Genomic DNA, 14,565 nt, shown 5'->3' on the forward strand with positions numbered 1-14,565 from the left:
TGTGCTTCCTTGTTATTCAGTGTAAGGACCTTTATTCCATTTAAAAATGTTTGTGGCTGTTTCATTTACCGTGGAAATAAATATTAAATATTCAGTAAGTCTCAGAGCATTACTCGATGATTATTACTTGTTTACACAGAAAACTACAATAAATGACAGTTTAAAACCTTAAGAGTATCTTACGATTTAGCAACAGATTACTCAGGAGGTTGTAACATAATATAACTTATCTTAATCTGAAGCACAGAAAGATAACATGTAGAATTTATTAACCAATACCTACTAACTCAACCAAGTGGTTTTCAGTGTTGGTTGCATTTTATGTATTTTATGTTCACTGTTTTTATTTGACATTATTTTTATCAAAATTTTCTTTCTGTTTGGGTTTTTTGTAAATGTTTTCTTTTAAAAGACATTTTGTTGCTCATTATGGATTTGTAAAGGCAATAAAAGAGTCAAACATCCAAGGGTGTGACTACTTTTTATAGGCGCCCACTTATGTGCTGATGTAATTCATTCTGTTCATATTCTACTTCATATTTAAAAATTTTTATTTATGGGGGTCGAGGGTTACATTATTTTTGTCATTGTCAGTGAAATGTGTTAGTAAATTTGCTGCTGATGAGCAAAAACGTGGACTTTAAACAGTGTGTTGCCATGGAGGAATCTCAGATAAGCAAGCTTGCTGTAAACCACGTGGTTTGTCTTAAAGTGAAAGTGAAAGTGTTTTCTGCCAGCTGCTTGGTCATCCTGCACCGTCTTTCACTCTTATTTTCAGCTGCTGCAACACAAACAGCAAAGGTAGGAGACAAGATGTTTCATTGTCATTCTGAGCTTTGTTGATTTTTTTGTCATTAAAAAGGAAATAAACGTGAGAAATGTAGCTGGTCAAACAGGCTTTGTTTTTGTCTTAGAACTTGCAACATTCTCTGACATTTATGACTACATATAAGTAATCTGAAAGGTTAAATCGCGGTTACTACCATGCTTGTAAAATTGTTGTTTTTTTCCAGCGTGAACTTGTTTTTGGAGGAAAAATATAGTTCTGATATTGAAGTCACATAAAGCGGCTTGTTTTACTTCTTGTTTCCTAATTGTCCTTTCAGCAGTGGTTTCAGAACAACTCTCGTCTTCTTCCCTAAATACACACATTGTAACAAAAACATGTATGGAAAGCCAAACGTGCCACAAATACGGAAATCAAAATGTCACATTTTTTTTTATTTCTATTTCAATTATTTGAAATTCAATAATATTTTCACTTCATGTCTGTGAGATATATCTAATGATGATATCTCCACCTAAATCTCTCAGAGTTGTAAACTGTTGAAAAGCAGTTAGCCCCTCTGAGCTATTTTGATATTCAAAGCAGACTTTAGCTGAGTTGCTGTGGCAGTTAGCCAATCATAAAATCGGGTCTATTCAGTGAAACACAGCAGTAATATCAATTATTTCAGAATTTACATCATACAGACTTCATTCACACTTGTTTAATTATCTACCATGTCTCCTGTGGTCTTTTTTAATGTAAATCAGCAACACGTCAGAGGAAACAGGCTACTTTTGCTTTGCATGGTCCGCGCCTAATGATGATGATGAAGTATGATGGCACACATTGAGTTATGTTGTAAAATCTGGATCCATTTGCCCCTTTTTGACATTGAACACCCACAAAGGTCTCTGCATAATGTTGGTGATCTTTAGCCCTACTGGAACGAATGTCTCTAAACTTTCCACCTCAAAGAACCATAAATATAGTTTTCCTTTCCAGAGAAAAAAATACATGGATTGATGTTGCTGTGCATATATTTATTCTAGGAAGCCAAAAGATGAACTTATTTTGCTGTGGAGGTGAGTGGGCAGCTCAGCTCATATGAATACCAAATTAAAACTGAATTATTCTATATACTGATAACTGATTCTTTTTTCATCTTCTTTTATTTGTGTAAATGTCTCAGGTCAGAGCCAGAAAATCGAACCATATGAACCTGGTGAAGCTTCCTTAACAGACCAGATGGAGGCGCTAAAGGTAACAGGTGTAAACAAGCAGAGGCACGACATCCTTCATATCTTGTCATGATGGCCCAGATGCGTTGCCAGCTCAGCAGCATTTTTCATAGAAAGCGATCAGTACATTTTTCTTGGTTGTTTCACTGTGAATTTAGCTCAAGAAAGTCACTACTGGGGAAACGTTTGGGGCAGACGACGCTGTGTTGAGACAAGTTCTGAAGAAGGTAACGAGCAGCAAGAAGCAGAAACAGCACCTCATTGTTTTCTGTCCCATCACGTCCCGGGTTGGCTCAGATGTGGAAGCAGCCATGGCAACTGTGAAAAGTATGAAACTATAACTCATCTTTGTTTTCAAATAGTTTTTTAATCAAAAATAATCATGAAACTATAGATGAATGTCTCAAAGCTTTGCTGTCACGGATGCATGTGAAGATGGTTTTATTTCCCCGTTTTAGGTTTGACCAACAATGAACAACAGCAACAGGCACAAGGTAACCCATGTTATCAAGACTTGTATTCCTGAGCAATTAACCCAAATCATTTACGTTTAATACATTTCATTTTTCTGCGTGGAGTTGAAACAATAGACTATCAGCTCATTATGTAAAAGTCCTTGTGCTGGGAACCATGTGAGACTAACTTATTTGTTTCCTGACACATTTTTATGTTGATAATGTCAACGGGGTCAAATACCGATCCACAGGTTTGTGTCTGTGACTTTCTGTGTAAATATCATTTATTTTTTTCAAATTTTGAGATTTACGGCACTTAGACATGTAACACCATTTGGAGAACTCTAAAAAAAACCATGCCTTATTAGCAAACTCTGTTCATTTCAAGTCATTCAATCAGACCCAGAGAGGCAAAACATTTGATAGCAATTCAACATAACATCTGAATGAAATCCTGGATGTTTTCATGACTTAAGCAGAAAAGTGCGAAGTCTTCTTGATAATATACTTTCCGATTTGTACGATAAACAGATTTAAGGATTGATTTTAAAGCATGCTCTAGTGGTGTAGAAGTCTAACGTTGAGCTGCATTTCTTCTTTCTTTCAACAGATTATGGAGGTCTCATCCTGGTTTTGATGCACCACACCCGAGATCCTGACTACTCAACTGGTGGGACAAATTGGTCTGAAACAACCAGTAATGTTGCCTTGTATGTTCATGTTTTGTTTCACGACACCGAGCCGGGTTTACTGAAATGTTCACAAAACGACAAGGCAGTGGGTCAAATTGTAGACTTTTTAAATAAAAAGAACCCCAGACAAGCTAATGACGACAAAAACAAAAATGGAAAGCATAAACCAGATCAACAGAATAAACAAAACAAAAAGAATAAATCACACCAAACAGAAGCGAGACAGACGGAATCGTGTGAACCAGAACAAAAGCAGAAAAAGAGAAAGAGAGTAAGGAATTTTTTACGTAAAATGTAAATGTTGTCCATAAGTGAAGCTAAGCTAAACTGCCATGAGAAAATAAATAGCATGAACAATGATAAACACAAAAGCATCAAAGACATGAGAAATGATCCCATGTTATCAATCAATAAAATTTTTTTGTATAGCGCATTTCAGCAGCAAGGCATTTCATTTCAAAGTGCTTCACATAATTAAAATAAAAACAGCATGTGAGAAAAAGAAAGAGATTTAAAAAAACATAAAAAGATAAAAACATTAAAATCACCGAAACAGCGAGAAAGAGAGACATTTTGAAAAAGATTAAAAAAGATAAAAACATTAAAACCCGCACCCCTTTGAGGACTTCAGTTAAATGTCATTTAACTGGGTTATGCCTGATATATGCTGTTTTAATCAATGTTTATATATATTTGCTATGGATTATGCAACTCAGTACCTGAAATGAATCCTGTTGAGGAAGGTGTGCAAAATGTGTCCCGATGAGGCTTGTTTGATTAAACATACCCTTTTGAAAAACAAAACAAAACAAAAAAGCAAGTTTGTATTGTTTTTCATCACTAACCCCACTGTTCTGCAATAACAAACTAATTTTGTTTGTGTGATGCAATATTTTAATCTTAAATGTCACATTTTGATTATCTGTAAGTGGAAACTCTTCACGATTATCAGAAATAAAGGCTTGGAAACATCGGTCTGTGGGTATTCAATCTATATAGTGTGTTTCAATTATTTAGATGAACGAGTTACTAAATAGTCAAACTTTTCAGTGATATTTTAATTCATTATGAGCATATGCATTTTGTCCTTTTTTCGTGGTGGTGTGGACTGGAAGAACCTCTGGTAGCAGTCAGTCTGGCAGCAATGCTGAAGCGGCCTCTGACTGAAGAACTGCAGCAAAAATTGGTTCTACAAAGTATTGAATGCTAGTACTAGGGCCACGCTAAAAAGATAAAAACAATTAAATTACGAGAATAAAGTCATAAAATGACGAGAATAGTGAAAATAATACAATAAAGTAATAATGTTACAACTTTAATCTCATATTATTTCTATGTTATTTTTGTATGACTTCAACATACGTTCTCCAAACAGAAGCCTTCTTCCAAAAAAATCTGTTTTCATTAAAAAAAAAAATCCTGAAAAGCAAAAATGAAATCACAATAATAACAGCAAACACATAAAAATATCTAATTCATTTGTGAGAAAACCTGTGTTCTTTCACAGTAGCTGTGTGAAAATAAGCTATCTAAATAAAGTTTTATAAGCCTGTTTGCAGGCCTCACCAGGAAGTGACAAGCAAATCAAGAACAGAAAAGTAATGGATGTGAACAAGGGGTCTGTCAGCTCTACGTTCTGTCCTCTATAAAATCTGTCTGTGTCTCTCCACCTTCCTGTGTGTCCAATAACTGTTCACTCACAGCTGCGTTTTAAACTCTTATCTTCCTTTTCCAGAAACTGTTTGGGTCAACTTTTCTAAAGCTTTCTGGCTTCTGACTCACTCGGATTGAATGTTTTCAATTAAACCTCAGCTGCTGCACAGATACTGGACCAGACGGCTGCAGCTCTGAGAAGGTGGAGAAAAATATTGATCAGCTGTCGCCTTGGTAACAGCCGACGACGGCGAAGAAAATAAAAAAATAATAATTGTACGAGAATCAAATCATAGTATTAGGAGAATGATGTCATAATATTACAAAAATACAATATGGGAACTAAACTTGTAATAACATGAGAAAAAGGTCATAATATTGCAAGAATAAAGACAGAATAATGAGAATAAAGTTGTATTACAAGAATAACGTTGAAATAAAAAGAATAAAGTCACATTACTCAAAATTACTATAAAAATAATCAGCATTATAATACTTTGGAATAAAGGTTAAATACAAATACTAGAACAAAGTTATGATGACTTAATTCTAGTATTTTTATTTCAACTTTATTCTTGTAATCTTTATACTTTATTCTTGTAAAATAAAAATTAATTCTTGATATGGCCGTAATACTCTGTTGTTGCAACCAGTTTGACTCATTTTTTTCTTACTTCTAATTCCCTTTCCACCACCAACAAACACAGAAACTGACAAACAGGTGAACATCCACTGTGTCCTTATTTAATCCTAAAGTAACAGGCCTCTGAAAGCCTCTGATGTTTGTATCATCACCCTGTTAATGAAGGTTTTCTAAACTGTGGGCTGAAACAAAATGTCTGAGGTGTGTGATAATTAACTCTACTGGGGGGTCAGTGAGGCTTCAGGAGATAAACCATAATAAAGTAATAAACCGTATATGTATTTGTATTTAAAATGGCGTTATTGTGAGTAAAGAAGATTTAAAGTCAAATTCATTGGTTGTGTGCACAAACGTAGGTCTGTTGGAATGACCAGCTGCTTTTCATCATTCTGAATGTTTATTTACTTTCCTCAAGTTCATAATTTTATGTATTTATTTATTTACCACAAGTAAGGAACCTGTTACTGATGCCTCAATTCAGTTGTTTCTGGATTTTCAAAAACAAAAAAAGAATCAAAGCCTGTTTACATCGGAGAGGAACTTGTGACTTTCCAAAATCTGAAAATGATTTATTTAATGAGATCATTGGCAAAGAAATAAACTTAAGCACATTGCTAATAAAGTATTTTCATGTCACTTTTAAGGTAAGTCCTAAAAAAGTGAATAAATTGAAAAAGTTAATAATTGCAATCAGAAATACAAAAGTTTTTTAAAAAATTGGTTTAATCAGCACCGACTCTGAATTCATCTGTCGCCTCAGACTCTTTTTAACAGTATATGAATTATTCCCCGTGTATTCAATCATTTTTTTTCTGTCATTATTCATACATAAGAATAAGCAATCATGACAATGACTTGTCCCACTGATAAAGGTGACCTCGGATCATAATCACATTTTAAACTTCTTGTCTACAAGATGAAAGACAGTTTCTCCTTGAGTTCACTTTTATTCATCAGTGCCACATGTAGAAATAACTTCCTGTGCTCAGACCTTCTCGTTACTTACCACGCTGCACTGTATGACTTCACATGTAGAGGAAGTCATACACGTCCTCTAAATTAACAACCTGCTGTTAATTTATAAACACAGGCTGTTAATAAATGAGATACATTTATATACAGCCTGCTTACTTGACATCTGGAGCTCTGTCATCCGAATTTAATCTGCTGACAGAAGCAGGAAACATGAAATCAAACGTCTGGGTTATTATGATTCAATGTCTGAACAACCGTTACACCTGTGATGTGGAGCCATTATAGAAATAAAGAAGGAAAAGGGGAAAAGAGCCTCCAACTGAGACACAGAGAGAGCAGAGAGAACAAACAGGAAGAGCTCAGTCCTGTCTGTCTATGGCTCCGTTTTGGTCATTTATCACACGGTAGAAGAAAAAAAAAAACTACATTTTTAAGAGGTCATGAGATCAACATTTCCATTGTGAAGCACGGCGGTGACAGACTGATGTTTATAGAGAGACAGACTGACAGACCAAGTCAAAGTTCAGATTGAAATTAAAAAAATAAGATTGTGATTTTTATTTTTTTCACATAGCTGTTATATCATACGTTGTGTCAGTTTATCACGTGAAAACTAATTTGAAATCCATTGTAGTTTGTTGTTCTTGCATGACAAAGTCTCTAAAAGTCTGAGGGATGTAAATATGGTTGCATTATAAATGTCAAAAAGTAGAAGATACTGAATGGTTTGGGATGTGATGAATAACAGCATGTTTTTTTTTAAAAAAAAAAACAAGTTTATTTTACATCACAATACAAGATAATGTAACTAAACATTATATTAGTGAAAAAGAAAAAAAACAGAAAGTATTGTGGGTTAATGAATGAATGTTAATGACATATTAGGTAAAATCTTGTCTGGTTCTTTTGTTTTGCTTGCATAAACCCAGAAAGGCATAAAACTATCTGCTTCCGTTTCTATAAGTTTAAGTCTAAGAAACATTTAAAGTCATACTTTGTCTAAAAAAATGTCATTTTGAAATCTTTCACCAATATTATATGAAAATATTTTTTCTCATATTTAGAATACGGATTGGCTAGATTATCAATATATCTAGTATGTAGCTGTAGATTTCAGATTGAATCTCAAGATTTTTATTCCACAGCATCACCCACAGGCGTCACCACAATCGATGGCATCTTAGTGAAAACTGCAGAGTTTTTCTATGGAGCAGTGGGAGCCGCAGCGGTCTGAATCGAGGCCCCAGAGCCGCTGTTTCATCCCAGTCGGTGAACATGGAGCCGTCACACCGACACGACGTGCTCTCCCAGCGGATTCAACACACATTTACCCGCGGTGGAGCTGCACACACCCTCCATCAGAGCTTTCTCTAACTAGGTTGGGCTTCGACCCGCAGTGACTCACAAATTAGATTTTTATGACGTTCCTCACTCCAGACGGGGTCAGTGACAAATCCTCCGTCATTCCCATCTCCCTCCGCGGGAACTGCTTTTCGTCCGCCGACGTAACGAAATGAGCCGCTTCAGGGAGTAATAACTTGTGAATGAGGAGCTGCTGCTGGCAGCAGGGGGGCTAATTTTACCCGTTTCCTCTCCTGAAGTGGCATAAAAATTAAAATGGTCCAAATTGAGCGCGTGCTGTAAAAAGTGATGTCGCGCGCAGCCAGGAAGCGGTCACATCCGCCGCGTCCCGCTGTTTAAACCGCTGTTGATTGATGGAAACCGATAACAGTCGGGTTATTTCTGGAAGCCATGAGCTGAGACGCTTACGGAGATTACCTTTAATTTCTCACTTTGCTCCCCTGGTGAACGTCTCCGCTGGGAATAGAAGTGGACACAATTATTCAGTTATTCCGTCCACAGCTCCGCGAAGAAAGAAATAGATTCCCCACTTATGGATTAATGAAGGGATTTTTAGGCAGTTCTGCAAAAATCAGCGGTTATGTGTTGTTTTTTTCCCCCCAATTAATTGAATTTAATTTATCCTTTCAAGCTACCACTTGAATTTGCTTTGATCTATATCGAAGGTGTCCAAACTTTTTGCAAGTAGGGCCAAAATTGTAAGGTTGAGAACTCAAGGGCCACAATAATAATTTTTTATTATTATTATTATTAAAAGTGAAATTATTTATCCTTTAAGACATTTACTCAATTATATACTCCGCAGACAATATTTTGATAAAGCAAAATAGTCTAAGTTTTCCAGGCCTTTCACAGTTGCTGTACTAATTAGTTTCCAAACATTTCTTTAAGGTGTATTCTCCTCACTTTTTCTTTTTAACCACATTGTTATTTTACTTTTGGCAACAGCGGTTGCCAGTTTCATCAATGTATAATCAATAGACAAACATAGTTCATAAAAGAAAAACACTTTGTCTTGCATCTTAATAAATGTTGAAGATTTTATTTGGCTGTAAAAATCTCAAATTAATTGTGGAGTTGCTCCATTCTTGAATTGTGGACCGAGGGGCCACTAAAGCCATCTGCAGGGCCACACTTTGGACATCTCTGATCTGAGTCGTTCCATTACAGCCTCAGCCTCCAAACCAGCACCAAGAAGCACAGAGACATGTTATTTGCGCTTGACAGCCTCTCACATTAATTGGAAAGCAAATCTACAAACACGATGCTAGATCAGGAGGATCAGACTGAGACTGAAGAACAACAGGAAGATCAGGAAATTACTGGCATTATTGGAGCTCTTGATGCCACAGTTTTCAATTTGCTGTTTCCTTCTAAAGATCACAAAGCATGGGATTGTCTGTGAAAAGTTGGTTTTAAACTAGTTTTACTTCTTTGTTTGTGTGGCTCGAATCCACCGGAGGTTTGAGACAGCATGCATCGTCATCGTCCAAAACATGAAGCACAGCGAACAAACCGTGAGCTTCATTAGTCCTGTTAGCTGAGCTCATGCTGTCCTGCAGGCTGTTCATCGTACAGTTTCTCTCCTCAGACTGCATTCTGTGTTTATTGATGTGAACTAAGACCTGCTAAAATGAGATTCTGTTCAGGCCCTGGTGGATCTGAAGGTGTGAGCTCAGCTTCAGGGAATCATCTTCCATCTGTTACTGTGACATGAATGAGTGCCTGTGTGCTCTCTCCAGCTTGTTCTCCTGCCACGTAGAGGTGGGAACATCTGGAGGGACAGATGTTCTTCTCCTCTCCCAGTCCAGCTGTCCTCTAATGCTGGTTAGGATGGGAGTGTGTCAGAAAACCAGATGTGTCTTTGGATCCCTGAACAGAAAGTCGAAGGATATGTTTGAAACTTGGTGAGGTAACCTGTCTCTGCTCCTGTCAGTTATTTGTTAGTCAAAATGTTCAATAAAATCCACATAAAAACAGACTGTGAAAGAACCACAGTGCTGGTTCTGTTGGACCTCAGTCCAGCTTTTGACCATGGCATAATTGTGGAACGGCTCAAGAGTTGGGTCGGACTCTTCAACTGGTTTGAATCTAAAGAACAGGGAGGTCTTTGTTTCAGCAGGACATTTCTCATCGAAGCAGGCAGAACCCCAAGGTTCAATCCTCAGACCCTCTTATTTAATGTCTATATGGTCCCACTGGCTCAGGTCACAACAGGAAATAAGATCAGCCACCATAACTACACAGACTTTACAACGTCACCAGGCGACTCCGATCCAATCCAAGCACTGGACAGATGATTAGAGCAAATCAATGAATGACGTTATCCAGCTGAACAGAAACAAAACTGAAGTTATCATCTTTGGTCCAAACCAGGACCGATCGAGAGAGACGGACCCAGCTTCAGTTATTACAGCTGCAAACTAAGATCAGGCCTGAAATCTGGGTGTGATGTTGGACTCAGACCTAAACCTTCAAGTCACATAAATCTATCCTCTTGGTCTTCCCGTCGCTGTTTTCCCTCATTAAATTCACACAGTTGTAACACAGTTCAGCCCAATTTAACGAGGCACAGTCTGATGATGTGCTGTAAGACAGATGGTCCCATCAGCCATGAAACATCTGCTGCTGTCTGAACGCTGGAGCGAAGGCGCTGAAACCGGAGCGAGCGCCCACTGGCAGCCAGGCAGAGCTCCTCCACGTGAGAGACACTCGTCATCATGGCACCTGGTTTACTGTCGCATCGCATTGCAATGAAGAACAAGAGGAAATACGTTTATAATGGAACCGCTGGTCGTGGTGCGTTGAACTGGATTCAGAGACGCGGCTTTGGAGCTGGTCAAAAACAAAAACACAGCAATCTTGTTGCTCTTTAGATCCGCTAACTTCCATGTATCAGTGAAGTTTACTCTCGTCTTCACTGACGGTAGAAAATAGTCCTATATGGAAACACACACAGTCAAAATGTTTTCATTTCCTGGAGCTAGAGGGCCTCCTTGTGGATGTTCATGCTAACTTTAAGGCTATTGGCCAAAACTACTGGAGAGAATCGTTGGCTATACAGAGTTACAACACTGAATACAGTTTCTCCTACCCATTCCAGTTTTCTAAATAACATCCTGCACCACCTACTCTGCTGTAAACACAGCAGCAGGACATGTTTAACAGTGACACCTGCCACCTGGGGGTTTGCCTATTAGTGCCAGTCATCTATGAGGTCCACGGCGTCCCAACCCCCGTCCTTCATTTCTCAGGTGGGCGAACTTTCCCCTCCGAAGGCTCGTTAGATTGGCTCGTTAGATTGTTGACCACTGTGTCTAAGCAACCGAGGGCGGCAGAGGTTTCCCAGCGAGTTTATTTCCAGATCGGTGAGAGAAAAGAAACAGAACCTGGCCAAACTTAACATATCGTCACATCGTCGTTTCCTACGTAGAGGGAACCATGTTGTTCTTGGATATGTTGTTCTCCAGTGATGCTTTTCCAACCATCAGTGTTTTGCATTTTAATGAACACAGTTTCTTCTTGTCTACATTCAGTGCTGCCAGCTCCAACCGGAGGGTGAATCCCTGCTGCGGCTCAGTGTGTGTGATGTAGTGACTGCAGACGGTCTGTGCAGCCTGGCGACTGGGGGACTTCAGGAGAAAACACATTTTGTTCTCTACTGGAAATGACACTGTGTTGACTTGACTTGGTACTAATGTAAATCTCTCTCCGTATTACAATTTATAAAAACCTGTAAACTGCCAAGATAATTTTTCTGGGATCACTTCTGATGCGACTTTGTGTGATTTTCAGGATTTGTGCCTTGCAGCGCTGCAGGAAAGCCACAGCAGAAACACACGAGCGTCTCTCAGTCTTTAATCCATCAAAAGGCCCAGAGGGGTTGCCAGATACTCTTGGATGTGAAATGTTTTGATTTCCTCTACTCCTTTTCTCATTTTCAAAACCATATTTTACAAACACCAGCATCCGAGAGGCTTATTCTTTCGAACAGCCTGGTTAAATATTAAACAGAACCGTCCCTCTTCCTAATCTTGCCTGCTGTTCTCAACATGTCCTTTGGGTTTTCTTTCTCTAATCAGACTCTGACTCTGGGCTCGTCTTTGTTTGGGACGACAGCAGTCAGCTCAACAAGGGTTTCTTCAACTTCCTTTACTGCTTTGTCATCATCTATGCCTTGGTCAATATAATCTTTGTTTTTAAACTATAAACAGTGAGTCTGTCCTCCCCAGTACTGTTGGTATTACTTGCTCTGTTTACACAATTCAAACCACATTTCTTGAGGAGAAATTTTAAAAACAATTTCTTCTTCCTATATAACTGCTTTAACCAACAACTGCATTGCTTTTCTATGAAGCACATTCGGTCACTGAACGGAAACGAACTGTAGTGTCCTTTTTAATTTCACTAAAATTATCTTTATTTAAAAAAAAAAAAGCAGGACTAAACACAACACTCTGAGGAATCCCATTTTAAAAAATCTGCACATCTTATGATACTCTTCAGTCTTGGCAAAAGGGAGACATCTAAATATGTTAACTTTGAAAGTAATAGGAGATTAGTATCATAATACTGTTGTAATCTGACAAAAAGGAGAAATGTAGATATTTTAATTAAAAGAGGCACAAGATTGGAGCCTTGAGGAACGCCACAAGTGATCTGTGATTGTTCAATCTTTAGAAAAGGACAAATCAGGTTAATTTCAGGATTCTCTTTTCTAGTCGACTTAGTTTGAGATGAAAGTATAAATTAATTTTAATTACAGCTATATTTCTTTAAAATTATAGTTAATGTCAGTTTATTAGTTTAAGAAATTTTTGTGAATAATAGAGAAGATCTATAAGTTGCACTTAACTCCCAGTCCAATACTCTCAAAGATGCATAATTTTAAACATTTGACATGTTCTTGCAGTGATGACCCAAATACAACCTAAAAACTGGTTTCCATTTGTTATTTTATCCTCATGTGGCACAGAGCATGTTTATTTTAAAATAAAGTCTATTTATTACTGTAGCAACGTTCTTCATTTTACACTTTGTGATTTTAGCTTGTTCTCTGCATGTGGTTGATGCTGTTGGAACACAAAGGAAAAATGTTTCCTCCTGGTTGTTTTTCTTTTTATAAGTTTAGGAAGTTTAAAGCAATATAATCTATTTCTGGCAAAAAATAAAATATGAGTTTACTTTATCTGAATGGGCTAAATTGACCAACAACCCAAACCCGGCCTACTTTGTCCAGCAGGGCTGATCGGTCTTATCAGGAGCAGCAGCAGCAGCAGACCGTCCCTCTGCTCTGAAGCTTATCGTGGACAGACAGCCTCGTGATGCTGGACCTCCATTACTGTCTGCAAGCAGAGAGAGATACTGAGGAAGACACGAGACGAGTCAATGTGGGCCACAGAAACTAAGAGATGGGAAGTATATTTATATATCAGTACGAAGAAATTCAATCAGATTTTTTTCAATTGTGATACAGCAACCATTTACAAACCACAGGAAGTAAAGAAATAATCTATTATGTTGCATTCAGTGATTCATTAAAGAGTCTTTTAGATTATTTTAAGTAGAAAACTCATTAACATTTTACAGGTCTTGGCTTTTATGTTTATGAAATGTTAGTAATTACAAACTCTTCAAATAGATTTTTGAAGATGTTTTGTTCCACAGCGAGGATTGGATTAGAGACACTTTACTGGTGCCAAGGTGCAGTTTTACAGAATAAAAGCAAAACATGTACAAAATAATAAACAGTAACTGATGGAATATCAGAAGTGCAAAATCAAATGAGTTTATGAGTTAATTTGCTACAAGACATCAACTTAACTTAATGCAAGTAAATATATTAAATTTATTAAGTTGTCATCAAGTTTGGCAAACTTATTTTGATTACATGTGACAAATTAACCCTAATCATGGCCGACATTTTGTTGGCCATGATTATTTGATGTTTTAATGCATCAAATTGCATTAAAACAAAATTTGTTCTGTAACAATTTGGACAAGTTAAAGTGGTGTGAATATTTTTGTCCTTGTAAACGGACAAATTGACCGTCTGCAGTGAATTTCTGTCTCAAACCGATCAACTTTTACACCTTTAACTCTTTGTGAACTATTCATAAATTTATACTTTTTTAAATTTGTAAATGTAAAAAAAAAGACATTTAAAACATCTGTTCAGAGCAAACTCAGAACAAATAACTGGGTGTTTTTTTTTTGTTTTTTTTTTACATGATTCTTAACTTTGATCTAACAAACCAATTAGTTCTGTTAAAATGGGAACCTTTCAAAAATATAAATGCATTTTTGTAATAAATCAGGAATTCAGGCACATCCTTAATGTTCACTAGACAGAATAATCATTGTTATTCACAGCCTCGCTAACAATGACTTTCCAATCAGTCTCAAATAACTGCTTACAGGTGAAAATAAAAGATTTTGATTAAAAATGTTTGAAAAAATTGGTTATTGTTGCTAAGAGCTACTTTAGGTTAATCTGACAGGATGTTTCTTTGATTTCAACGCGCTCCGACTGAATCCTATGACAGCGGATTAAGACTTCGCCGTTCCCAAATTTCCCTGCGACAAAAAATCAGCCGCAGAGACGGTTTGGTTGGGATCCAGCCGCCGCCCACAAACTCAGAAACTGAGGACGCCTCAGTCAGCCTGAGATTCCTGCTCCTTGTCAGAGGCGACAGCAGAGGCGTGTTCTCCTCGCTGACATATGTTTCAGCCTCAAGTGTTTTTCTGAACAGACAAAAATCAGATACAAACCCGTCAC

At 37.3% G+C, this 14,565-nt stretch overlaps 1 protein-coding gene across 2 annotated transcripts; it reads left to right on the forward strand.

The window, feature by feature from the left end:
- The first annotated feature begins 705 nt into the window (after nt 1-705).
- Nucleotides 706-3,569, forward strand: LOC103130644 (uncharacterized). Of its 2 annotated transcripts, XM_007542095.2 has the most exons (6): nt 706-801; nt 1,819-1,851; nt 1,959-2,029; nt 2,166-2,334; nt 2,466-2,501; nt 3,073-3,569. In XM_007542095.2, exons 2-6 carry the CDS (start codon nt 1,830-1,832, stop codon nt 3,450-3,452), a joined length of 678 nt encoding a protein of 225 aa, XP_007542157.1. In that variant the 5' UTR covers nt 706-801; nt 1,819-1,829; the 3' UTR covers nt 3,453-3,569. The 2 variants fall into 2 exon arrangements, with proteins under 2 accessions (XP_007542157.1, XP_016521567.1); XM_016666081.1 differs by lacking the exon at nt 706-801 and having other exon boundaries at nt 1,798-1,851.
- The last annotated feature ends 10,996 nt before the right edge of the window (nt 3,570-14,565 follow it).

The sequence above is a fragment of the Poecilia formosa genome, unplaced genomic scaffold (assembly GCF_000485575.1).
Source record: "Poecilia formosa unplaced genomic scaffold, Poecilia_formosa-5.1.2 Scaffold657, whole genome shotgun sequence".
NCBI lineage: Eukaryota > Metazoa > Chordata > Actinopteri > Cyprinodontiformes > Poeciliidae > Poecilia > Poecilia formosa.